Source organism: Chelmon rostratus, chromosome 6 (assembly GCF_017976325.1).
Source record: "Chelmon rostratus isolate fCheRos1 chromosome 6, fCheRos1.pri, whole genome shotgun sequence".
Lineage (NCBI taxonomy): Eukaryota > Metazoa > Chordata > Actinopteri > Chaetodontiformes > Chaetodontidae > Chelmon > Chelmon rostratus.
In genome coordinates, this window is record NC_055663.1 from 15,005,661 (window position 1) to 15,033,230 (window position 27,570).

Sequence of the window (27,570 nt, forward strand, 5' to 3'; positions counted from 1 at the left end):
AAAGACTTACAACTTACAGCCAGATAGCTGGCCAAAATCCTGACGAAATCTCTACCTGTTACCTGTCTACCTTCAGTTTAACGCAGAGCCTGGACTTTGAATTTAGCGCGTACTCGCAGCTCAAAGTCAGCGATCAATGGCTGTCTCCCTCTCTCCAGAAGCAAACCCTTATGAGAGGGAGGAGACAGTCTTCAGGAGAGAGAGGCAGAGAGAGAGGTTGTGCATGTATGAGTTCAACCCAATTTGTTCTGGCTCTTTGTTGGGATAAGAGCAGCTCACCATGGCAACCACGGGCACATGGCCACTCCAGAGCCAGGCTCCTGAGGAGAGGAGAGGTGGGGAGGCTGGGGATGTGGGGCATACTGAGGGGAAGAGGCGAGGGACAGGAGATGTGGTGGTGCTTTGTGAGTAATTGAGATGTGCTCATGGGCAAAGCCGCCAGTTTCACGCCTCTGGAGGACCGACAGTCAGTCACAGCAGACTGCAGGTCTGAGACTGAGTTCTTTTAAAATAAGCCTGTTCTGCAAATTGTTCATAACAACGCGGTGGCGAGAATGGTTTGGCTCGGACGTGGGGTGTGGTGGAAGTGCTGGCCCATGTGGAATGACAGGAATGTGAAAGGGAGAAATGATTGACAGACAGAAAGCTGAGTCCACTGAGGGGTTCTGTTATGAGGGGGTGACTCCCACACAGCAATAACCTCTTGGAGGTGAAGCACAAACACATGTCAGCACGACAAACGCTGAATCAGGATGATTACGTGTGTAATAAGAGTTTGAGAACAAAACACTGGGAGGGTGTGCAGGGAGGACACGCTGCAGGTCAGTCAGTCAGACAAAGGCACTGTTAAATCTTTTATTCACCTACTTCAAAATAAAGATACTACAAAGAGGGCAAAGATCACATTTTAGAAATTCATGGAACTTTTCTAAAGGAACAAAGCATCGTACAACACTGGCATTTGTACAAAGGCTAAATGTATCTCCTAAGACAACCCAAAATGCATATACAGTGTTTGAACGCAACAGCGGAGTCTGAAAAAATGCCACAACTGCTGTGTCAACGTGATATTAGTTGTTAAAATACAGTTGATAATGGCGTCTACTGTGACTTGGAAAGTCTAGAAAGATGACTGATGTCTGACAAATGTGCAGACAAAACTACTTGAAATCAATTTCCAACTTACATCAGTTACTATCAACATCTTTTAGTTACAACTACGACTCAAGGTCAGTGTTGTAAAGTGAACTATAGTGACAGAAAAAAAGGAAACATGGCTGGTTTTTATGCCCTCTTTCATCAGTACTGTAAAGTTCCAACACCCATCCCCCTACCAGCACCGCCACAACCAGCAGCACCATAACTACCATCGTTTATCCCTCTATTCAGACATTCTCGCCGTTTTTTATGCTCTCATTCATTTTTCTGCCTGGACTCCTGTTTTTAGTTCTTAGTTCCACTGGCAGGAACAGTCCAGAGGTTCCTGGAAGTTGTACTCCACAACTGTGGCGTTGCGAGAGCAGTAGAGTGTGACGGAGCGGGTTTGTAGTCCACTCTCGCGGCAGCACTTGCAGAACCGGGCGTGACTGTTGATGTTGAAGTTGAATATGGTGGCAGACGGACATTTCCCATCACAAGAATAGACCGTTACCTGTCAGAAGAGGGAGACAGGATGATGAAAACAGAAGGCATAACAAATAACTGTAGGTTTTTTTTTCCAATAATGATTATAATTTTGTTTCAGCCATCCCAGCCTGCTCATTTTATGTTTGCATGCCCCTGTTCTCTCACCGGTGCGTTGCTCCTGCAGTCATCTTTTCTAATGGTAGTCCGAATGGCCACGCGTTTGCATGTTTTACCGTCCTCTTTACCTACACACATTCACACACAAGTAAGGCGCATGCACAGACTGACACTCAGAAGTACCTCCAGACACACAGAAGCCCTCAGAGCAAAACATTACTTACACAACATAACCTTTTGACAGCAGAACACGTGAAAGTGCGAGTTCAAACGTACACAAAGAAAGGCACACACACATTCACTGGTGAACATATGCCCGCACACAAACACACACTTTGATCATTTTACCGCAGAGACCTGCCACTCACACAACCCTGAAATGCATATTGAGCAGGGCTCTTTGTTGCCCAGCAGCAGGAGCTTGCTTTGATTGACAGTTGGGTGACAGGGGGGCACAGTTCTCACAGCAGAGATCTGGCTCTCCTATTGGCTACTGACTTAAACTTAACCTTACTTTTAAGCCAACCAAAGCTGGTCAAAATGATTTGGTGTACTGCTGGAATGTAGAGAGTATGTGAAAGAGTAGATGATCTCCAGCTCTTTCTTAATGGATGACTGTGTAATGCTGGAGCTTATTCTGTCTCACAACTTTGATTAGTCAAATATTTAACAGGGCATATTGTCTAACAGATGTTTTTGCACTGGAGATTTATGCAAGATTAACAGTTGTTCATGTTATACTGTGTTTTGGGGGTTAACTAGTGAGAGGAAGAAACTGAAAAGACAAGACATACAAACACAAAAATAGACACCCACAGCACACATTCACACAAAGCTTGAAAGTGCAAGTGAATGAGTCACTGTGTGTCAGGATGCCAAAGAATCACTGTAAGTGGGAACAGTACAAGGTGGTGGTACCTGTGTCACAGTTAGTACTACCAGTAGGAGTTACAGGATTAACGGTAAATGGTAAAACACCCACTCCAGAACCTGGGAGCATCGTCGGGACCGCAGCCATCCGGTTCAAAGAACGTCATGAGGACACACACATGGTTACGTTTGGTTCAGACAACACAGTTCAGCGTCACACACAAACACACAGAGAACGGAATCAGTGCAGCTGGCATGCACATGGGTTGCGCTTCTTTTCTGGGTCACTCCGGGCAGCCGGCCAAGGAATTTGACGAACTACAAAGAGAAGCTCAGCAGGGCAAACTCTAACCCCTGAAACATCTCGCATCCTCATTGGTAAAACGCTCACCGTGGAGCACCCCGATTGGCCAGTCTGCAAGGTCACTGCTCAAGCAGGCAAGCGGGCGAGGCTGCAGTGCCAAATCCCCAGAGAGACAATATGTCACCACTGCATCTTTATTGAGGGTTTAATCCACACACCTTGGAAAAATCTTAACTTACTTTGTAAAGCAGATATGAAGAACAGCTCACAGGTCATCATCGTGAAAGCACAAGTTCAGACAGTTATGTGTTGACTTAGCAATGACTACTAAATGGTGAGCATGGTCATAATTTTCATTGTTTATATTTTTCTGGCTCCTGGGTTATGTCAACAGAAGATTAGGGAACAAACTGGGAAAGCCAGATATTGTGCGAAATGTAGCAATAGGCCAACAACAGGCCTTATCTCTACCCTCTACAACAGGCCACACCCCCAACCATTCAGCCAAGAAGCCCATCCACTGCCAGGCAACAAGGCGCTCACCCCTCTGATTGACAGCTCAAAGCATTACAAGAAGCGCTAAATAAATCTGGAGACTCACATGTCCTGCAGCAACCGTCCACATAGCTTTGAACTACACCGCCACTCTGCAGGAGGAGAACAGGAAGAGCAGACAAAGTTAACGGGAAACACCATGCAGTTCCAAAGCATCCACACAAACATATTAATACATAGTATTTCATTTGGCAGATAAAGGGATAAATTACTGCAATTATAAGGCTTGTGAATGTGAACAATAAATGGTTTGACCTAATTTTTAGATATAGTGTATACTGGAGTGCATTTAGAGGTCCTGACCTGAAGACACTCTGTGTCATTGAATGGCGGGCAAACCACCCCAGAGGCAAGTATCACCACTCCCACTGTTGTTTCCATACAGTCGTAACGTGTGCAGTTCTCCACCCACGAACTCCCTGCCTGTACACACAGTCAGAATCAGTACTACTCAAGAAAGGGGAGCACTGTGCACATGTGGAAGTGGTTATTTTTACCGTGAAAAACTCTGCTGTCCCATTTTCGTTGGTGAACGTACAGGATACATTTTTACAGGAGCCGCAGCACACCTGAGGGTCTGTGGATGGTGCATACACCTGGTGCTAAAAGATGAAGAAATTGGATGAGACAGGGTATAAAAGCTACAGCTGGGGAAACAAAATCAGAAAAAAAGCCTCTTACAATGACTGTGATTTGTCAAAAGGTGTTAAATGTGTTGGATACATACTGGTCCACATTTTTGGGAGCAGTTGACAGACGAAATTTCCATGGCGTAGAAGCCAGAGTCTGGATCTCGCTGATGCAGGCAGTGGACAGTGTAACACAGCTCTCCTTCAAGGTACTGAACCAGAGACTGGCCTGGGCCCAGCACTGTCACCCCTTGGAACAGACACACCTCTGCCTTCTCTATACACATACACACATAAACATAGGGCAATTTTTTATACTGCAAGTGACAAAGTTTTTTCATGGTGAATATAAAGCTGCCAAGGAGACTATGGATGAAACAATGTCTAAAGCACACTGTCACACTAGTGTCATGTGCATGTGCGTGTGTGTGTGTGTGTGAGCTTTCATGCATCCGTTACACATACGGCACGTATGCTGAGGACAGCCACAGTTGGTGCTGCCGTCTGCAACCTCGACCAGCACCTCCCCCTAAGAGAAAAGAGTGTGCTGACTTTACTGAATTTGCTCACTTTTCCTTCCTTCCAGCTAAAACCTGATTAGACGGTGACTTGTAATGCAGCTTTTTGCTGACTTACCACCTGACAGATGGGGAGAGAGCTGTCCTCACATTGGCATTCTGGGGGTGAAAGACAGAAAGTTAAGGAGATAGGTGGTTTATGCAGTTGTCATGCCTGTTATGCAGTGCATGACAAGCATAACAACTGCTGAGATTATTCCAACCATCAACTCAACACATACCAGGAACAAATAGGATACCTGTGTGTGTGTGTTTATGCATGTGAATGAATTCATGTGAGGGGTTTTGAGTGTGTACCGCAGTGGTGCTGCGGACAGCAATGCCCAGGGACGCTAGTTTGAACCAAAGAGAGACCAGGTGCACAGCTCACAGATGATTCAGGGCACAGGTTGACATCACACACTGCAAAACATTTAAAAAATATATAAACATGACTTTGAAGGCACATACACGAAAACACATGTACAAACACACTCTCTCTCACACACACACATACTTACCACAATGGTATTGAGGACAGCAGCTGCTGGTGGTGTTGAGATCCACAGCCAGGATTTCTCCATGTGAACACGTTGGAACGGGTTCAATGCACGACTCACACACTGTTCAGACAGAAACAACACAATCATTTTTGTTGCTGTAACTGTTGGAGGTGTCGAAATGGAAACATAGCAGATGGCCGACCACACACCGACGACTTCCACTTTCAGTTTTAGACTGACCTGTGAACCGCAATTAAAAAACGTACCACACAGGTAAGAGTAGCAGCAGGATTTTTCGCCCCTGACCTCCACTAGGAACTGATCTTCCCTGCAGTTGGGGGCAGACACAGGAGGGCAGGCCATGGGGTCACACTCTGAGAAAGGCCAGTCACAGCCAAGTGTTCAGTGAAAGTAAAAGTTCAGGCCAAACGTCACATTAAACAAAGGGTTTACAACATGTCTAAATATTTTTCAGGAAAGAGTGAAGAACTTAAAATTTGTTCGTACCACATCTGTAATCTGGGCAGCAGGACAGAGCGCTGTAACCAATCACTAGTCTGTTCCCATTATCACAAGGTGGAGCTTCGCTGTCACAGATGGTCATGTTGCACTCTGACAAGCAGTGAAGGAGCAATAAAGACAAGAGGAGGAAAGATCATTTCATGAGTCTCATTCTCACTACAATGTTATGAGTTTTGGTCTCTGAAATTAGAAATATGTGGGGATGCTCGTTAAACTTTATCAGCAAGACAATATTACAATCAAGGCAGAATGAAAGGAAGGATTTAACCATCATTTCTTGAATGCAATCTCCAGAAGTTTGAGTTTGGATCCGATGCTCTGTTTGGCAAGCAAGTTCATTTTTAAACTCACCACAGATCTTCTTTGGGCAGCAGGCTCCTTCTTCCACCACATCCAGTACATACTCTCCCTCCCTCTCACACAGTGGTGTCGGGACAGAGTTGCAGTCTGGCTCGACAGCCACCACAGAGCCGTTCTCCATACATTTGTAGAGGCAGCAGCTGCGAGCAGAGCCATTCCATACCTCACCCGGGGCCCGGGGGTTACCCTCATTATCTGTGCACACTGGATACATCAGAGTAAGTAAATACAATGATAAAATGGCTGTATGACAGTCTAGGAGTAACATAAAGCACAGTCCAAAACTTACTGACTCTCTGACGGTGCAGTTTTCATCACAAAGGCCTGTAATTACTCTGTTACTCACCACAGCGATCCTCAGTTACACAGTAAGGGGAGTCAGCGCGGTGCAGGATGGTTCCACTGCGGCACACGCACTCCTCTCTAATGAAAGAGCAGGTGGTCTCCTCATAGTACTCTCTGTTCAGACAGGTGCGGCTGGTGCAGGTGCTCACACATGGCTGATACTCCTTACCGGGGGGACAGCGCAATGCTACAGGATGACAGGCATTTAGGAATGCATGAGCAAATGAGAGACACGAGTGAGTACGTCTGCGCACATGCGTGTCATTTCTTTGTCTCCTTACGGCAGAAGTTGTGTCGTCTCCAGCTGATGCAGACTTGATGTGTATAGCAGACCGCCACGTACGCCGCCAGAAAGTCACACTGGTGATCCTTGTAGTGCAGGTCCCCAGCCCACATGATGTCACAGAACTGCTCCGGGGTGACCTGCAAATACACAACCAAGCCAAAGTCATGTATGGCCTCAACTAACTTTCATTATTGATTAATTTATAGATTTTTTTAGATCACACAATTAATAGTTTAATCTTGTTTGACCAGCAGTTCAAAAACTAAAGATATTCATTTCTCAGTACAATACCTCACATTTCAGAAGCTGGAAATTTGTATTTTTGCATGATAAATGACTTAAATGCTCAATCAATTGTCAAAACTAATATCAATTATTTTTGTCGTCATCAATTTATTTTTTCAAAACCATTCTCAAGTCATGGCAAACTAACTTAATACATGCTTTACGGTCAGGCTTGTGAAATGCTGTGTGAGTACTGCAGCCACCTTGCTGTGGCATGGCGTGAAGGCTCTTTGGTGTAGCATAGAGAGACAGGTGGAGCAGTCCCCGGTGGTGCAGTTGTCTCCGACCCTGCGCGTGTGTTCAGTGTCATCGGTGGTGTGGACTCTCCAAGCCTGCAGGAAGAGCATCATGTCTCCCACCTCTCTGACCACTGTGCCATTGGGCAGCTTCAGGTCATCCTCTGGGTTCCCATCACAACAACCTGACATAATGGGCAGAAAGATGTTTAACGTACATCTCTATGCGACATATTGCTGCATTGACAGTGAGAAATATAAATGTGGAGTCAGATAATGTCTGTGTGAGACTGCCTAATTAAACCAAATGGCTCTCAACATCTCAAATTGTCATATCCCATAATGAGTCTAGTCACAGTGATGCTGCTGTTTAGACACTAAGCCTTTAGGTGCTGATAGCTGGCACTTAGATAAATGAGGCTGGTGCTGATGCAGTCGAAGCTGGTGTGTGCGTGTATGTGTGGACTCACCACACAGGCCTCGAGTGGGCACGGATGCATTATAAGTGGCGATGTACTGCAGCACCATGATACCAGTACTGTGATACCACTGTATGCTGACTCCGCCAGGTGTGTGGATCAGGTACATGCTGCCTGTGTCTTCCACATAAAGAGAGTGGCGGGAGAACGGAAGTCTGGCCGGTCTGTAGTTTACTGTCACCTGGACATAGATGGACACACAGGCACACAAGAATCAACTTGTTTGCATGCAGCAAGTTGAACTCTTGGCAGGAAGTTATGTAAAGAGATTCACCTTGCGATCCAGTCGGTTGATGATAATTCTATAGGCAGAGGTAGTAATGTTCAGCTTCTTAAAACACAGACCAGATGTTCCACCTGTCGGGCTCTGCAGGGGAGTGAAATTAGAAAATGTAATGATACAAGACAATACTTTTTGACAGCTTTTGTAGGGAACGATAAGTAAGAGACTGTACTCACAGTTCGTCTGATGGAGTTTACACTCTGCAAAGAACAGAACAACAAATTTCACACACACGATACATTTATTTTCAGATCTCTTATGGTACAGTTCATATTTTAGGATTTGTACGTTACCTGGCTTGTTGGACATTTCTCCACGGTGCCAATAATAGTCTCTCTGGGCAGGTTAACCAGGATGTAGGAGCCATTATCATACAAGGCCACGTTGTTGCCATCAAAGGTAATAACCCGCAGGTCTGACATCACAGTGCAGCGACCTGGAAAAAGCAAATTGTATCAATCAAACACAGATAATCGCAGCAAATGATTGTTTCCAGTCACTAGGCCTGCTTATTACTAAATCTTAGCCGTAAATCAGATTTTTAACATAAACACACTTACAGGGGCACTGCCACTGTGGACAGCAGGGGTCTGTGTTGATGAGGATGGGCAGGCCCAACAGACTGCATTGGGGTTGGGTGGTGTTGTAGCGACAGTGTAGAGAGGAGTTGTGAAGCAGCAGCTCTCCATTGAAACAGATCAGCTCAGCACACTCATCGATACGGAAGGAGTACGGTGGCTGTGGAGACAAACATTTTGTTTTGCATGTTTATGTCACAGCTTCATAAGTCTTTTTGTATCAGCAAACACAAACATTTGCATTTCTACACAATTTCTATAAGATTTTCTTTTTGTCATGTGTGAGTTATTACGATAGTGACAGCTGGAGAGAGACAGGAAAGGCAGAGGGGAGAGAGAGGGGATGACTTGCAACAATGGACCCGGCTAGAATCAAACCCCAGCCGCTGCAGTAAGGACTCAGCCTTGATACATGGTACAGGCGCCATCAGTTGAGCTACCAGGGCCACCCAATATACACACCTTGGTCCTCAAGGTGTTTGTGTGCATGTTTATGAAAAGTGTGTTTGTGGCTGTGTACTGAACTTTAACTACACTTGCAACACTTACTGTGCAGGGAGCTGTGGGCAAGTGGAAAGGACGTGCGGTTGATGGGACAGGAGAGGTGGTGGGGCTTGTGATTATTTCGGTGGTTTCCTCCTCAGCAGTGGGCTCAATGGTTGTAGGCAGCGGTGCTTCCGTTGTCACAACTGGGGTGGTGGTCTCAATGGATATGGTTGTAGCCACTGGCGTGGGTTGAGGAGTGGTTGTGGTTTCAGTGGTGGTTTCAGGGACAGAGGTGGTGGACGTGGGGCCAGTTGTGACAGTTGTGGTGGGTGGAGGCTGTGTGGAGGGCGAGGTAGGAGGAGGTGGGGTGGAAGTTACTGTTGATGTTGGAGATGGTGTTGACGGAGAGGTAATAGTGGTGGTGGTAGGAGGGGGGGGCGAGGTGGTGGAAGCAAGAGTAGGAGGAGATGGAGCAGAAGAAGTCGTGGGGACTGTACTAGCCTCAGTAGATACAATGGAGGGTGCTGCTGGGGTGACTGTTGTGGTGACTCCTGTGGTTACCGTGGTTTGAGTGGGGGTCATTTCAGTCGTGCTGAGAGTGGTTATCTCTGGTGGGGTTGAAGGAGCGAAACTGGTAGAAACAACAGTGGTAGGAGGAGCAGATGAAGACGTGGTGAGCAGAGTGGTGACCAGCTCAGTGGCTGATGTTGTACTGGGAGTAGTGGATGTGGTAGTGGTTGTTGTGGGCCTGACTGTAGTGGAGGAGGTAGTCGTTGCTCTGGTGGTGGTCGTAGTGGCTGTAGTGGGAGTGGTGGTTGTGGTTGTAGGCCTTGTGGTAGTAGTAGTAGTGGTTGTAGTTGAGGTTGTTGGTGGTGCTGTAGTGGTTCTGTTGGACCGCGTCACATATGCAAAGGGTGTTGGAGTTGGGGGAAGGGAAACACCTAGTGGAGACATCCGATATCGTAAGTAAATTTTGTATTGATTAAAAAATACATGAAAGTAAAAAATATATGTATTTCATGAGAAAAACTATTCAGGTGCAAGGAGCGCCAAAGCATAACGTTTGAATGGTGTTTTAAATCCAAAGTACTCACAGTCCTCTGTGTAGACACATCTTCTAGTGACTTCATCCAGGACCATGTTCTTGGGACAACGTGGGAAGCAGCCCTCCACACTGCAAATACAGAAATGATTTCAGCACCTGAGCTAAACATAGGCTGCATAGGTTGTAAAATTAGTGCTGTTAATGAGCCAAGCTTCTTACGGAGGCAGGAACTGGCAGCGTGTGGCATCTGGGTCACTGCACGTGTGGACACAAGGGCTCGCACAGGCCTGGTAGCGCCACTCACACATCATGCGGTAAGGTATCACAAAACTGCTCTCTGCCAGAGGAGAAGACAAGCACCTGATTCATTAGTTCTTGCATGTTTGTAAATGCATGTGTCTGTGTGTGGGTTGGGTACATGCGTGCGTTTCTGACCCTCCAGTGTGAAGCTGCTGCTGCCTTTGAAGCCCTCTGATGTGTCGTATCTCTGAGCTTGCGCAGCAGTGCGTGTCAGCGTCAGAAAGATTCCAGGCTGGCCAACGAGCTCGAACGAGGTGTGACCTGGCAGAAACAGCCCATGGTGCTGGATGAAGGTTGCCCTGCGACTGAAGTCCACCCCTCGACTCCAGCGCTCCATCTGAAGACGGCTGCGCCCTGACACGACGAGGAAATAGTTCGGTCTCTCTGCCGACTCCAGCGACACCACAGGGACACCTGGGGAAAGAAATGAAGGGGGGGTTAATTTACCCCCCCACAAAAAAGAATGTGTAATTGTGTGAATGTGGAAGCTCACGTGATGTTCTGTCCTTCTGCAGGCCAGCTGTGATCATGAAGTTGAACAGTAGGCCTGGGGCAGGCAACTGCCCTGGTCTCTCTCTTACCAGAGGAAACACTGAGCTGCTGGTGCGATTCACTCCAAACATGGTGTCATTAGAGACAGCACTAACCAAGGAAAATGGACCATTGCCTAGCTCTGCGGGGAAGTGAGAGAAAGAGAGAGGAAATTAATGTGCTGGTAAACAAGCAGAGATCCAGATTGTATAAGGTTTTGAATCAACCATCAACAAAATTGCTCTCTGAAAACAACCCACACTCATACGTACCTTGATTATAGTATTCACAATCATAGGCTGAAAGAGAGAGAGTTCAGACGCTATAAAGCATTTCAAGGTAATATGTAACTGTGATGAAAAATATCACAATATTAGAGGATGTAAACAGGTAAGCAGGGTCCAATCCCTGACCAACACAGAGAAGATCAATTAACTATGAGCCTTTGTGTATTTGTCTGTGTGAGAGAGTGTGTGTGTATCTGTATGTGTGTATGTACTCACGACAGACCGAGGGTGACCTCCAGCGTATTGTGACCCCCTGTTGACAGCATTTGTGTGCATATGCAGCGATGGACGTACAGAGACACTCACAGTCCCCCCCACGGTTACAATTGCAAGTGTCTGTCAGGCAGTTCCTATAGAACCAGGCCACGTCCACCTGGAGGGTACACACACAATGCATATGTGGTCACACACACATATACATATACAGACACACACACAATCATAAAGTGAACCAGGACAAATCTCACTGGGGGAAACTAGGGGAGGTCTTGTTTAGAGGGTGAGTAGTTTTCAATAATTCAGACAGCAAAGGAGTGATGAGATATCAGGACAAAGAAATGTGGGTCAACCGCTGGTGCAGAAGGGATCAGATGAGCGCAGTGACAGACAGACAAAATGCATCAGCAATGAGTTGGTCGGTCGAGGTTAACTGGGCCTCTGTGTTGCTGACACTGGCAGCTGTAATGCACACTTCATCCCAGCAATATCATTTGGTATTATCATCATTTTAGATGTGAGAAGCACCAGTATTGATTAGGTGGTGTGCTGCATCCTGAGTGGAGCAACAGGCTTGTAATTGAATACAGTTATGTTACTAAAAGGTACTCTGGAATAATGGACATTTTCCTATTTTTTTTGGTTATGAACAATCCAGTGATGCAAAATCAGTGGTAATAAAACTTGTCAAATGTGTGAAGTATCATAAAAGTCTTATGTTAAATCTTCTCCATACAAATTCTTTTTAAAACAGCAATAGTTAGTCAAGATAACCACTTTTACACGAGCATTTGTTAACTGCCTGAATTGAGTTCTGTAGTACAGCCCAAACATTCTGTGACACTATGAATCTTGCTTGTTCGTATGTTTTAGTAAAGACATTGGCATCCAAAGCAGTCCAACTATACTGATTATACAAAAAAAACAAACAAACTGAATGTGTCTTTGCACTACAAAGAACACTTATATTCTGAAATTGAACCACAGTGTTTTTTCTCATGTTTTTATTTCCAATTAGGAGCAGGAAAAGATTTCAGTAAATTCACCAATTTGAAAAGAAATCCGAACAACATGGGCAAACGCACTAGTCAATTCTCATGTCTGAACACAAGAGAAAAAAACTCTGTCTTGTGTCCTCTAATCATGACCTTATAGATTAAACCTTGCCTTCACTACTACTACTCTTTGGATCTATTTATTTGTGTGAAACTGTCTTTTATATTACTTTATATTTATTCAGCTGACAGCTTTTATCCAAAGTGACTTACAGTGCATTCAGGGGCAACCACATGAATACAACCCAAGATTGCAGGAACCATGCCAGTACATCAGCTTCATCAAATAAGCTGAACTGTGTTTCATACAATGACTCAAAGACACAAACTCTGTCTGGCACAGAGCCAGAGCAGTGGGCTCTGCCGCAAAGAATGATAACTGAAGTACAAGGTCATGTTCTTCTCATGACACTATAAACAGGTGTACCAGTATACATATACATAAGGTTAAAATGCCAAATAACACGCATATGCTGTATATGATTCATGTACATTTTGTTTCTGTACACTCCTGAAACTATTTTAGCCCGATAAAAGGGGTACAGAAAGAATATTGCAGAGAAACACACTACTAAGAAAGGTTCAGAAACACAACATCTGAGTGGACCAGATGTCTTGCACTTTAGCTACACTTTCAGCAGAACACGACAAAATCAGCAGGGTTTGGTCTCATAAAAGTCATAAAAAAAACTGAAGGCAAAGAAACAACAGGATTCACTTACTGTATGTTACTTGAATGTTTTCATTTGCAATGTGCTTGTTTCTCCCTGAGAAGGGACTAATGCTCGAATCAATGACATCACAGCACTTGAGAAGGGAAGTACAACCAAACAACAGAAATCCTGACAGTAGGAACAACACACCAATAATGAAATTATACAAAGACACACATTTGCAAGGACTAGGTCTCGCATGATCATTGTGCTAATCTTTATTGAAAGTGCTATTTGCATGTTATCAATTAAGTCAAGTAATTGAACTGCATTGTCATGTTAATCCTCAGTGTTTTTCAGGTGGCTCCTGTGCATGTATATAGATGGCTCCATCTGCTGGCCACATAGAGAAGTACTATACTGTAATAAAACGTTAAGGTGTGCTGTGTGTACCCTTGCATCTGGAGTGGTATTTAGTATTTGTCTCTGAGGAACAGTGTATTCGCTGGGATCAGTTAGGAGTTGTTCCCATAACCCCTCACTGACCCCTACTCCCCTGCCGCAGGCAAGATAACCTTTCTATAGCTGCATTCACTTTGTACGGACATTTGTGTGTGTGGGTGTGTGCGTCAGTTCAATGACACTCACCACGTTGTGACAGGGTGCAAAGACATCGCTGTAGAGGAGAGCACACTCCCTCTTGGCATACGGCTGTCTGCCTAAGTCCCCTTCACATGGTCGCTCGACTACATAGTCACTTTCACACTGAAACACACAAAACACAAACACACACACACATAGAGAAGGTGATCGAGTGTCTGATTACTCTTAAATATCACAGTGGACTCAAGGGAGAGAAGCACACATAAATTACAACAGCGACAGAAAGCTGGAGAGGAGTGAAAGAGCGAGACAGAAAGAGGAAAGAGGGTAAAGGGAGAATTGATGGAGGAGAGGAGCTGACTCATACCTGTCCCAGGGCCCAGCTATCTCCAAAGGTCTGTGCATTATTGACTTCCATGTGGCTGGAGGTGGTCATATCATTCACTGTCACACTGTCAAAGTTTCCACATAGCCCACTGAGAAGACCCTAATGAAAAAAAAACAAAAACAGACATGAATGTTTTTGGATTCTTTTCATAACAGTCCACATACATATAGTATATATACATGTTTATCTGAGGACAAAGACCTTCCACTGAGGGCCAGCTCTGATGTGCACAGTTGTCTTCCGGTCCCAGAGGATGGTCAGGTCCTGATTAGAGAAGTGGACCACAGTGTAGTAGCCTGCTTTCCAAAGCTCAAACTCTGACCCTCGACCTACAACAGTGGAGGGGCTCTAAGGCAGGAAAAAGTAGATTATTAACATTAACGTGAATCCCTGAGTTTTTATTCATATATTTAACTTTTATATGTCTGGGGGGAACAAGGGACACAGGTGCAGAGCTTGAGTGGTAAAGAGAGAGCATGACTGTGTGTGGACAGTCCGTACAGGGTTGCCAGAGTTGTCGGTGAAGTAGATCTTGGTAAGTCCCACGTGAATGACCAGTATTTTCATGCACACAATGCCGCTCTCATAGCAGTCCTTGTTTTGGGCAACAATGGAGACCTCGGTTTCTCCTGCACTCTGGTGAGAGGGGAAGACAAAATATTACTCTCAAGAGGGAAGGTTGTCTCGCCAGTCTTCTCTGTCATACAAACACAATACAATGTTTCTGTTTGTTTGTTCACAATTTACACAGCAGGCAGAAATGCAACATCTGAAAGCCACATGGCAAACTCAAACTTGGAATTTGAGGCTTCCTGTTGAGAAAACACTGTCACTCTGGATACATGAGAGGTGACAAGAAGAGGAAGCAACTAGGCTATTAAGACACAGCTCTGACCTGCTTCCCCATTCTTTTCAGGTCTGCACGGTAGCCGTCAGTCTGTTGGGTCTGAATTGGGATGTCTGTTCTGCTAATTCTAATTCTATATCCCTGGGAGCGCAGGAGCCCTGGGGTTTGAAGTGAACACTGGTCTCTTTGTGTTGCTACAGCTTTGCACAACGTCTGCTAGCATTACCACGGTGCAAACCCACCAGCACACACACGCAAACACACACACACACACACACACACACACACACACACACACACACACACACACACACTCGCACACACACCTTAATCTCCTCTAATTAAAAAACACTCTTTCTTCCAAGATTAGAAATGAGCTTGGATCTTCTTTCCCAGATCCAAATCAGTCCTGGCCAGGATATGTGGAGGATGCTCCTTCATCTCTCACACACACCTCTCTGACACAGTCTAGCACAAGCACTCTAAGACACCACCTGACGGCCATTTCAGTGCCCAAACTGGATCCATGAATTTGTCAGGTCGAGTACGTCATTTGAAGTACTTCCTGATGCACACATCAGGAAGTACTTAGAGAGATCAATACACACAGAGTCTACTCACTTTAAGCAGGTAGACCTGACAGTCAGAGTGGTAGTCATACTCAAGGCCATCGAAGGTGTGGTAGTGTCTATCGCTGTAGACAGTACACACAGCTGGACATGGTGAGTAGCTGCAGTTAAAGTAGCCGCGGTGACACACGCTGAGGAGATGGACAGGTGGATGCACATGCGAAGAGGAGAGAATAAAGAGAAAACAGAGGTGAGACAAAAGTACTGTTTTATGCCACACATGGAAACTCATTATACTGTGAATTATACAACTTTTTAAATCAATTTTTGTTGGAATTCAGTTCTAATCCTACATGTACTAAATGCAGTAAAGCCTTAATTTGTAAACAATGTATCACTGCTTGTTCTGGTGTTTCTATATCATGGGAAAAATACAAATGGGGAGTACTGTAAAGTTGTATACCATTTGTAGCACGGTGTTTCCACAGTTTCTCCAGGCAGGTATTCAAGGCCCAGCCAGGCACAGGGGCAGTTTTCTGGATAGTAACACTCCCCATGGTGTAGCACCAGCCTTCACAGATAAAAAAAAAATAACTCAAGTACGAGGTATAGAACATGCAAAGACAAGTCTGGATACCGAGGTGCCCTTCATGAAGACTTTTAATTGACAAAAGCATACAACATTGTGCATGCTCTATCACTCTTTCTGGCATACATAAACCTTTAAAAGATGAAACTTGTCTTTTGCCCATCAACTACAGATGGATGCTGACTAATACTCTGTCATCCAGGCAGCCTTCTAATGTTGTGACATTGTCATTGTATGGTAACGCAGGCAAAGACAAGAAACTCTAATAAAGCACTGATCTAAAGCATTCTTTACAGCAGGATTGCTGAGTCTTTTTCCTATCAAGGGCCATTTTAATTTTTAAAACATCCTTTGAGAGCCATACTATATTCTTCAACACATATATCACACTAGCCTCTAATGCGATGTCTGAAACTACTCCTCTTTGGCGAGCAACTGATATCAGATGGTAGTGATGATGATGCTACTCACATCTGATTTTACAGGTTTGGGCCAGTCAGTTTTTAAAAGAACTGCTCACATTAGTAGGTCGTTTCAAACAGTGATGAAAGCTTGCCTAGCTTTGAGCTTATGGTTGCTTTGCAGCTCAGTGATTTTCTGTTGTAAGGCAGATTCACTGGCTTTCGCCATGACACAGGGCCTTGTTCAGTTCCTTTTGTTTACTTTTCATGTCCTGAAACCTCTCGCCAAATGCCTGAAGGACTTTTGTGGACTTTTGCACAGTTACCCATTTCCAGCTGCACTTGCCACAGCTTTAATTTCACATCAAATGATGTTACATTTGAAAGCAGAGAGCTGAGAAGCTGGCTGGAGCTTGAGCGTCAGCTCTGAGAGGTACTTGGTGTCCACCACGAAGGCCAAATCACACAGACACTAGACGCTATCACTGAGTTCCACGAAAGGTTCTTTCAGACAAACCTAGCTCTACAGCTATAACAAGGCTCTCCTTCACAAGTTCTCCTTCTGAATGAGGTTTCATCTTCTTAGCTATTAACTTGCTTGCCACAAAACCTCCCTTCATAACACTGTCTGGGCACCCAGACTCTCCATCTTAGCATGTTTTGCGGTGTAATGATACTGAGATTGGCCTCACAAACACACAACAATAATAGCTTGTCCATTTCACTTGCAAAACACATTGCTCTGTATCTACTTTTATTTTTCTGACTGTCACCATGATGCATGTCATCATGACGCATAACTGCTACGTGCCTGTTGCATTCAGGGACCACCTTGAAGGACATGTCAGTCTACTTTTTATATTATTTTCTTTTATCTCAGAAAAAGTAATTCCTGTAACTTGTAAAGTAACTTTTTTTGTATTTCTGAAATGCTTTTTTCTCATGGACCAACAAGCCCAGAGTTTGGACATTTCCCTTCCCTTGCTTTACAGAATCTGAAAGCAGATGACTCCCTGGAAGACAGGAAGTCACTCAAAAATTATTATTATGTATTGTATAGTATAGTTTTGCCAAGTGGATTAGAAACTTTTATGATATTTTAAAAACACAAGTACGCAATGACATTGGAAGGCAGATGGTTATTGAAGGTTAAGGTTGTTTTACCCTGGAGGGCAGACACAGCCAGGGATGCAAGGTGCGCTGGGAGGACAGGTGAGGTTCAACATCAGGTTACGGCAGGTCGGTGCACAGGCCACACCTCCTCTCTGCTCCGTGCAGCTATGGTACACTTTCCCTTCTGGACACTCCCCAACCTCCACACTGTCTGGCTCTACAATGCCGCAGACACACACATGCACACACAGGCACACACACACACGGGCACACTCAAGAAAATCAATGCCCTTGTCGCCTTAAAAATCAACCGCAACAGCCAGTCATGGGAAACAAGCTACAACCACAGACATAAGGCTCTTGATTTCAGCAAGAGGGACACAGCCTGAAACAGCACTTTGTTGCTGGAGCGAACGAGAGTAGGAATTGAGGGGAGGGGGGAGTGCAGAGAGGTTACCTTTTTCCTCTGGCACACACTCCATCTTCCCATTTCTGCACAGGCTGATGGAGGAGACAGGAAAGGAGAGAAAAAGGAGTGAGTGTTTGGGAAAAGGAGTAATGTTATCAAACACAAGGTTAGTTTAAGTGCTCCACGTCTCATTTGACAATCACTCAAGCTTTTATTGCTTTCTCAAATTTATCAGACAGTGTGTGTAAGGCTGTCACGCTGTGTGCGGTTAGGAGTGCAGCCAAAATGAGTTTTCACTTTTAAATACAGGTCAAGGCCAGGTGTGACTCACCAAGGGCCAGAGGCGCTGAAGGTAACCTCCCCTGGCTGTGACACACCACCCATGGAGTAACAGTGACACTGAGACCTGAGGAGAGAGCCATAACATTATTTTTATTACATGAACTAATGATGATGCTTTCTGTGTTGTGCATGTTTGCCTGTGTGTGTGTGTGTGTGTGTGTTTCTGCTAAATAGCAACTGATGACCATCGTTAGGATGACATATGAGGTGATGAAATCTCACAGTTGCACACAGCGCTGGCGCACATCATCATGGTAACTGCCGTCTGGACAGCCACACCCTTCAGCACAGTCGTCAGGGTTACAAGTCTCCATGCTAGACAGAGCGCGACAGGACCTCCCGCAAGATGACACACAGGAGCTGTACAGCATGCCTCCAAGACATACTACTCCTGTGTACATACACACACACACAGAGTAACAGACATATTATATACTGCACATCTAAGGCAATTTAATTTCTCAAACTCATTCCTCATGTTGTTTTTTTCTTTACGTGTACACTGTGTGAGCCAAAGACTTATTTGGTTTTCATGGCCATGTGATGAACAATAAGTTTTTCCTGACTCAGAAGCAAATCCACAGACAGCACAGTTTTTTAATCTGTAGCCACTTTGGGTCACACATTTGAAAGTATTTTAACACAGTAGGGATAAAAGCAACCCAGAAGCCAAACACTCACCACATTCAGAGACTTGTGATCTGAAATCAATGTTCACTCCGTGCTTGGAGCAGAGGTAGGAGTAGTGAGCCAGCGCTGTGCACAAACAGCTGCTCCCACAGTGACAGGCCTGGTAGCGGCACTGCTGCTGGTAGACGTTTGGACTGATGTAGCCATGACACGGGGCAAACACACTCCCCACAAGCACCTCACACTGGGATGCATAGAATACTAAAACATGTAAACACACACAAGTTTGTTTAACACATATGAAATTGCAGTCTGAACAAACACAGATACCCTTCAACTAAAACATGTACAACTCACGGTGCCGCCCAAGAATCAGTACTATTTAGACTGTTAGGATATACAGTGCATTTTATGGAGTTGTTGGCATTCAAGCACATAAAGTTACGTCCTTACGTGTTTTCAAGGCACCCCTTCTACTCCTATTCCTATACTTAATTAGGGTAAAAATAAAATAAGTACATCCAAAATGATTTTAAAAAGATGGAGCAATTATTACCATTGTGCTGGTTCATCTCACAAGGGTCTACGATGGGCAGGTTGACTGGAGCGACACAAGCAGATGAAACTTTCCAAGCGTTGGCATGAAGCTGAGGAGTGCCTTCTATCATACCTGCAGGAGATCTACACACACAAACATCGTCAGGTAAAGTGGCGTTCCTAACAGTGATCTACAAGTGGGAGGTGCTTGCTCACAGAAAATCATCTCGAAGATTTCCATTGAAGGTTCCACACAGGCCCAGAGTCTGTCCACGCCATGCGCTGTCCAGCTGCATGTAGACCCGCCCCCCTCGACCGTCATAATACAGCCTCAGACCAATCCCTGCCTTCAGCAGTGTAAACACAGAGGTCAGCTTCCGCACATCCACTGCATCTATATACCCAGAAACAAACATCAACAGGGTAGGTGTAATAATCATTGTATTACAGTACAAAGAGGAATTACTTCAGTGGTTTCTGACTGCATTTGATATATAATATAAAGCTGTTGTGTATCAAACGGCTTTTGTGAGTCTTACCATCAAAATAGGGCAGAACAGGCGCCGGGTTGACACCAATTATCACCTCCCCCTCTCTGGTCAAAGTGATCTGACGACTCACATCTTCATCTAACACCACTGTCACTGACTGAATACACACCTGCTGCTGTAGACACACAGACCATACACAAAGGGCCAATTACATCCACGCAGAAGGAGTATGCAGGGTTAGGTGAGTGTGTGCGCATGTGTTGTGTGCATGCAAGTAATCATGCATGCTACCTCTGCACAGGTAGTGTACTGCAGTGTGACGGTGAATCTGCTGCTGCTGCGGCTCTTTGCCAGGACGTACTGGCACGCACCCGGCTGGAGAAACATCCTGCCGTCAAATGTCGTCACAAATACATCCCCTACCACCGAACACTCCGCTAAGAAGAGAGAAGAGGTACGGTAATGACTCCGAATGAACAGTTTCCCCCTTCAGTAACTAACTGTTCTGAAAGCATAAACTCACCTGTGCAGTTGTTCTCAGTGCAGTTCCACACTCCTCCCATGCACACACTAAAAAAAACACCATACAGTAGGTTAACAGTACATTGGCAAATGCTCAGCAGTGATCATATGTCCACACTCACCAAACGCTACATCCTTGTTGAAGCACATGTCCTTGTACATATGATGTGCCATGGTACACGCATGGACACTGAGAAACAGCAATACATGTTCCATTTTGTAGGATAAGTCCTGTGTGAAAATAGGATTGCAAAGGTAAGACTAAGTCACTAAACATAATTCAATAGAAAATAGGAAGATAATTACATACCATCAGGGCAGTAGCAGCCATCCAGACAATGCAGGTTGGTTCCCAGGCACTCTTTCTCAAATGTACAGGTGGGTGGGCAGCAACTAATGCAGTCTCTATAGACAAAACTCTCCTCACAGCCATCATCTAAACAAACACACACACACTCAGAGCATGAACGTGGAATAACATCGACCTAATAAAAATGCACCTGATTGGTGGGACATGTCACGTATTAAATGAACCAGCCATTTCCCGTTGAGACCGTGGAGGTGCAGTGGTAACTTACTACAAGAAGGGAAGCTGTCTCTCCACTCTCTTACTGGATATCCAACATGTGAGCAGGCTCGAGTGTACTCAACCAAGGCTCGACAAAACGTTTCCTCATCATCAGATCTGAAAAAAAAAGAAAAAGCCTGGCTTCCTCTGTAACTGAGCTTACACTTGTAACAGCACAGAGATAAGAGGCTTAAAAGTTAAATGTATCAATAATCAATGCAAGTGTTTTGACTTACACACAGAGGTCAGACACACAGCTGGCCACAAAGGGATTTGGGTCAATGTTTTCATGACAGGACAGAAAGGGGAAGAAGAGAAGTGCACTGCATTTCTCTATGGCATCCTGTACACATTCACAATAAATACAGTACGGTATGAATACAATGCACATAATATAATAACAAAGAGGTACTGCACCACAAACACTGCTGCAGTCATTAAACACATTCTTTGCAGTTAAAACCTCAATAGAGATGCTAGCTTTTCAGTTAATCATGACAAAGCTAACTTTGCTAGTACTTTGGTGAGCCTTATTTGCCTCATTACATTTCATCCTTTGCGGTGTCTGCATTGCACTGTTCATGTTCAACCCAGGTGGATGCCAAGACAATACTTAGCATTTTTCTGAGGTTCTTACATCCATGTCTGACTCGGACTGGCAGGGTCCATTGAAGTCGAGGTCGACTGAGGGACAGGCTCTCTCATGTGGCAGGTCCACTGCCCAGCTGTTAGCAAACAGTACAGGCTCATCTGTCCGAATGCCTAGAACATGCAGCCAACACAAATACAGTGTGTATGCACAGCCAGCACCATGCCACATGAAACACAGAGAAAATGCACAGTTCAGCACATACACAGGGTAAAGATACTGTACAATTGATGTACCACTAAAACATGTACACAGTCGCCTTTGGTTTTTAAATTGTATCAAACACAATTACATTAACAGAAATCTGATGAAAATTAAATTGGGAAGTCTAAAACAGAGGAAGATTCAAACTGTGTGTGTAAATGCACTACATCCATAGCAGCTTTATAGCCAGAGCCTTTCCACTTGTTTACTCTCTTTCTCTGAGCTCATCCTCACTGTACTGGACAGCTCTCTGCTCAAACAAGGAGGGAACGGCAGTTCATATTACTGGTCATCTGAGGAAGGACTTGCTCCTTCCAACCATTCAAACTGCAAACTATCAGTTCTCCCCTACCCTTCCACTCTGGTTTCTATAATAGGTCAGAATCAGTGTTGAGTGTATAATAGTAATAATTGAGGTGAGTGGGTGCTGAGAGAGGGGATAAGAGGATGAGGGGCCGGTCAGGCCGGTCTTACCACGGGTAGTGGTGAGGTCATCGCCAGCAAGGTGGTTGAAGTTCCCACACAGGCCACAGGGGGCACCCTGGTGCTCCTCGCTCATTTTCAGGTAGACACCTGAGCCGCCATCCCAGGCCAAAGAGAAGCCAAACACACTCTTCACCAGCAGGTAATCGGCCAGTCGCTCAATAAACACACCACCAACAGTCTGAGGCAGATTCAACCTGGCATTTCAGAGAGAGGCGCATCAAGAGAGTGAGTGATTCTCATATGACCATGAAAAACATGATATTAATGCTCTGTTGTGAATTTACGGTGGGTGGGGATGTGGTGGTGAGTAACAGAGTTGTTTTTCCTCTGTTGTTCTGTTTTTACAGTAAGATGTTTTAATTGAAGACATAAAAATTGATCTGTCTTTTTTCTTTGTACATCTGTGCAGAACAAACACACACACACCTGCGCCCCCCCTGGTGGACCTGATATCCAGAGATGTGGATTTCCTCCTCATTTGGGAAGAACAGACTGAGAGCTCTTGGGCATGAATACACACTCCCGTCACACACTCTGCTGTTGTGGACCTAAGACAAAAGAAACAATAGAAGAGAATAAAAAAAGGGTCAAAGAGGGGGGAAGCAATTTACAATCCCAGTCCCAAAAAAGTGAGGACGTAATAAAAACAGAACGCAATCATTTGCAAACAAGTTGTGTCTACAGAGAATGGTTGTATGAAGCACTCCTGAGCAAATGTAGTCATATGCTTTATGCAATCATGCGTTTCACAAAGTGGTGAACTTCACTCCATCCTTGCTTTGGAACGACTGAGCCTTTCCAGGATGCCCCTTTCCACAAATGCTTGTTCTGGTTTTTGCCCTCTGAACTGCTGCAACAACCTAATTTACTCTGATTATCAAACAATGTATAAAGGAAACACAAGGGACAGACAGTGTTATAAACACTTCAGGAAGTATCTTGATCACAATTAAAGACAATGTAACAAAAGTTTGAATGTTGAATGCTACTGACACTATTAGTCAGCTTCATCAGGCTGGTGATATCCTAAATTTATTGTTATTGTCAACAAATGTAATGAAAAGACGTTCTTTTTGTAGCTGACGAGAGACAGCGGTTGTGTCATGCAGCAGGGGGCTCTGGGCTGGAAATGGACCTCAGCCACTGCAGGACGGACACAGCTTTAGTATGGGGGGCATGCTCCACCAGATGAACTACTGAGGTGCCCCAATTAATCCATCTCTTAAAACTTCCTGACTTCCCCAGCCGGTCAGTGAGACGGGTCACAAACATAAAGCCTAAATCTTCTAAAAAGCCAATTAATTTCCTTAAACCGTTGGAAATTGTAGTTATTAGCAAACATTACTTAAACAGGAGGAAAAAGTGCATTAAAATAAAACATGTCACTCAGTGCAACAGTTACTGATGTGTTTTCAAAAGGTTTTTGGAAAGCAGTGTAGGTCTACTGCACAGAGGAATAGGCTATATCTGGCTTTGGCTATATAGAAAATACTTATTATCATCAAACTTTATATAAGGTCTGTAAAAATCAGCTGTTCAAATTTAGTTTTAAATGCAATTAAATATCTAAGAAGTCTAAAAAAGGTCTAATTTCAAGTTTCAACTTGAAAATTATTTAATCGGTTAATAGGAACATTAATGAATGCCAAACACAATTTTAAACTAAACAAATATGACAACTACAGCGTATACACGGTCAACAATAACTGCTAACTAACATGCCACCTGTACACTTAGATACCCCTTATCTAACTCCTTGTAGTATAAGCAGTTCAATACCACTGTATTTTAGCTTCTACATGATTTGTGTATTATTGTGTGACTGTAACCATGGTGTTATTGAAAAAAAGTCACCTACCCTGTATGCATTAAGATTTAATAAGGGTTAAATAGTTCAGTAGGTAATTGGGCTCTGTATGCTCTTACCCACACTGTGTACTGTGGTGTTGCTGAGTGGCAGTCCTGGGCCAGAATGTAAGAGCAGGTTCCAGGGAAGTAGAAATAGATTCCATCAAATGTTTCGTAGTGGTGCTGACCCCATGACCGGCAGATGCCGTCTCTATCCTGGCCCTGGTTAGGTACTGAGAAGAAAATGGATAATTCACTTGGACGACATTCTTGAAATGATGAAGTGGATCAGTTGCATGTGGTGACACAGATTAATTTAAGCAGAAACTGACACTTTACTAAACTGAGAGGGCAAGTCATACATCCTATCTCTTTTATCATCTTTAAATCTCTCATCATCTTTTATTTCATTGAACTTATCAGTGGAAAATGAATACCTGGATTTTCTAAAAAAGCCCTTTGTTACAGGAATTCCCCATAGCTGGCTATGCCAAGATGTTGCCTAAGACACTCCCCACAGTGTGAGGGGGGTAGGACCAGGTGACAGTGAGTCACATCCTCTAATTTTATCAGTGAGTGGCTCATCATGGTAATGGAAATCTAAAATAGTACATTTTTTAAATGATACTTTATACTACTTACCTACAACATGTTTCAATTAACAAAACTTAAATATTTTCAGAACATGTGTCCTGTGGCATCAGCTCTGTTTTTTTTTCTGAAAAATCTTGTTATGGCCCACTTTCATGCTGTTTTTGTTTCCTTGATGTTGATGAATAAAATGCATATTCTTTATCTTCATGTGACTAGTCTATTTCAGAATTCCATTTCAAGCCTCATTTCAGTTACAGGTCCCTCAGGAGCTATTTAGTTTCCAACATATGTGTCAACACTAAATTAGTTCTTCAAAATGAAAACTTCTTTACAATAGTTATGACCTCAGATCTCCTGATATACTGTATAAGGAGTCTGTTCAGAATATAGAAACCAGAAACTCCATCACTCAGCCCTTACCCTATTACCTTAGTGGAAGTGATTTTATATCTGCTGCTGTAGGGAGTAAAGTGTGTGCGTGTGTGGTGAATTGATTGGACGATGGTGGATGTGTATAAAAAAAAACAAAAGAGAGATGGAGAAAGAACGAGAGCGAGATCTGGGTCAAACTGATAATTAATACTGGAGTGTGCGCATGAACTCTAATTAATGTTTGATGAATGATTGGAAAGTCTGATGCGCACACACAAACAATCTCATACACACACTCATTCCTGTATATTGGAGTGTGTAACTGTACACTGTGATTAAAAAGCTATAAGGATGCTAACAAGCTAGTCTGTCGCACACCAGGAATGCTGCTTGTCAATCAACAATAAGTTCGTTGTGTGAATGAGATTCTGACAAATCTGAGCTGACACCAAAGGAAGACATGTAGGTGTGTGCCTGTGTGTGTGTGTGTATTACTCACTGATCTGGCAGCGGTCTCCCAGTGCCTGGAACTGAGCACAGTCACACACACCACCCTCTTGACACCAGCCACCATTAAGGCAGCCGCAATATTCTGGGAAAGATGTGGAAAAAACTCAAGTTCACATAGCCCAGTCTATATGGGCAATGATAATTTCAGGCTTCTGTCAATACATTTAGGGTTGCCTCAGAATGTAGTGTATTTACCTGAAGAGGCATCTCTGGCTGTGTAGTTGTGTAAAATGCTGCGTGACAGACTACCCTCCGACAGCAGTGGTCTATATGTCTTCAAAAACAACAAACAGTAAGCACTTAGAGCAGTTCCTCAAATAATGCACAAGCTTCAACATCATCAGTGACACAGACCTGTACCGTTGGTGTACCTGCTGCTATAAGTTGAAAGTTGCGTCAGATCGAGTGGGAGAAAGTGTATGTGTTCGTGAGTGTGTCTCGTTCTTTACAAAGACAGCTTTGTGCCCGTTAGCGTGTTGTGCGCATGTGGTGCCCTGACCTCCTCTGGTTCTCTTAGGTGTAGTGTACCAACCTCCTCCCCGAGGAGATCCCGTTTCCTCCGAAGTGCATTAGCCCTTCTGCACACACACAAACATGCACATTAGTGGGAAGAAACAGTCAGAGGGGAGACTTAAGTGCACTTTACACCACTTGAATTCAGGCTCCAAACTACTCTTTACTGAACTCTCACACACACACAAGTGCACAAGCACACACACTCATGCTGTTTGCTGTCTCTGTCACACACTCTAGTGACAGAAACAGAAAGTGCAAATGTAATCATCAATGTCATCCTATAAAACTGTATGAGAATTAACTGTGAAAGATCATAGGATTAATTTTGTTTACATAATATTACTTTCTATATTTTGGCCACACCATTTAATGTCGGAAAATAATTCACTCACTTTCTTCCTTTGACTTACCTCTGTAGTCTTCCTTCTGCCACTGAAAGTCGGCTCTGAGCTCCTAAGCAGAATAAATACTCAGTTGTCAAAATAGGTATCAGTTATTTCTCTACTGTAAAATCATCATTCTATCATCCAGAGGTGTCCAATCAGACACATTTTAGTAATTCACATCTGTTGTATTTGTAATGATTTATCAGCTAGATGCCATGTTAGGACACAACAATGTGAAAGGGCTGTAAGGGAGAGCAGTTTTCTACAATGTATGCTTTATTTATATTATTTATGAATTGTCTTTGACAGCTAATATACAACAGAAAGAAAGGTTACTTCAATAAAATTGTAAAATAATCTGTGACTTCATAATAATAACAAAGAATAATAAAGAATCTCCACGAGCACTACACACACAGACACGAATAAACTTTATCACATGACTATTATAACAGTTTGGGGAAGTGATGTAAAACCGCCAGACTCACCCTCAAGTAACAGCAAGTGGGAGACTGAAAACGACATAAGAAGAAATCGTTTCACTGTCCACTTTAAGTTCATCTCAGAGTCCGAAAGGAAGTCTCGTCGAAACGTTAACGGTGCATCTCAGTGGTCCCGGGAGGATGGATTTAGGATGTTTGGTAGCACCGGGACGATGCCTGGTCGCACCTGTAAAACCTACCTTGTGGCGACAGCCCCCCTGAGCAGATGACGAGTAGCCTACACCTGTGTGGGCAGGTAAGCCTGAGCTGCTCTCTGTCACTCCAACATCCTCAGCCAGCTATTCGCCTCTGTCGTCTGAGTGAGTGAGCCCGCAGGTCTGTGGCTCCATCACGGAGGTTTCCACCTTTAAAGTTACCGGTAAACTAGTGACCTGGGTCGGACGCT

The 27,570-nt window shown here is 44.1% G+C and overlaps 1 protein-coding gene across 1 annotated transcript; it reads right to left on the bottom strand.

Moving 5' to 3' along the window:
- Positions 1 to 1,450: 1,450 nt before the first annotated feature.
- Positions 1,451 to 27,243, bottom strand: otogl (otogelin-like). Its single transcript, XM_041939300.1, has 57 exons — positions 27,171 to 27,243; positions 26,707 to 26,749; positions 26,280 to 26,358; positions 25,976 to 26,054; positions 25,770 to 25,862; positions 24,383 to 24,537; positions 22,883 to 23,004; positions 22,445 to 22,650; positions 21,755 to 21,879; positions 21,354 to 21,460; positions 21,128 to 21,234; positions 20,860 to 20,985; positions 20,672 to 20,780; positions 20,551 to 20,597; positions 20,319 to 20,464; positions 20,076 to 20,202; positions 19,753 to 19,930; positions 19,556 to 19,680; positions 19,051 to 19,260; positions 18,592 to 18,760; positions 18,359 to 18,433; positions 18,076 to 18,119; positions 17,670 to 17,835; positions 15,979 to 16,086; positions 15,568 to 15,706; positions 14,601 to 14,735; positions 14,301 to 14,447; positions 14,079 to 14,198; positions 13,757 to 13,873; positions 11,401 to 11,557; positions 11,170 to 11,196; positions 10,860 to 11,039; positions 10,502 to 10,780; positions 10,286 to 10,403; positions 10,116 to 10,195; positions 9,085 to 9,962; positions 8,518 to 8,695; positions 8,251 to 8,393; positions 8,134 to 8,157; positions 7,949 to 8,041; positions 7,666 to 7,855; positions 7,163 to 7,380; positions 6,670 to 6,811; positions 6,390 to 6,575; positions 6,035 to 6,247; positions 5,669 to 5,773; positions 5,428 to 5,535; positions 5,180 to 5,281; positions 4,977 to 5,081; positions 4,738 to 4,778; positions 4,567 to 4,630; positions 4,200 to 4,378; positions 3,970 to 4,074; positions 3,776 to 3,895; positions 3,519 to 3,564; positions 1,792 to 1,871; positions 1,451 to 1,651 (listed from the first exon to the last, which is right to left on the bottom strand). Exons 1-57 carry the CDS (start codon positions 27,241 to 27,243, stop codon positions 1,451 to 1,453), a joined length of 7,839 nt encoding a protein of 2,612 aa, XP_041795234.1.
- Positions 27,244 to 27,570: the final 327 nt, after the last annotated feature.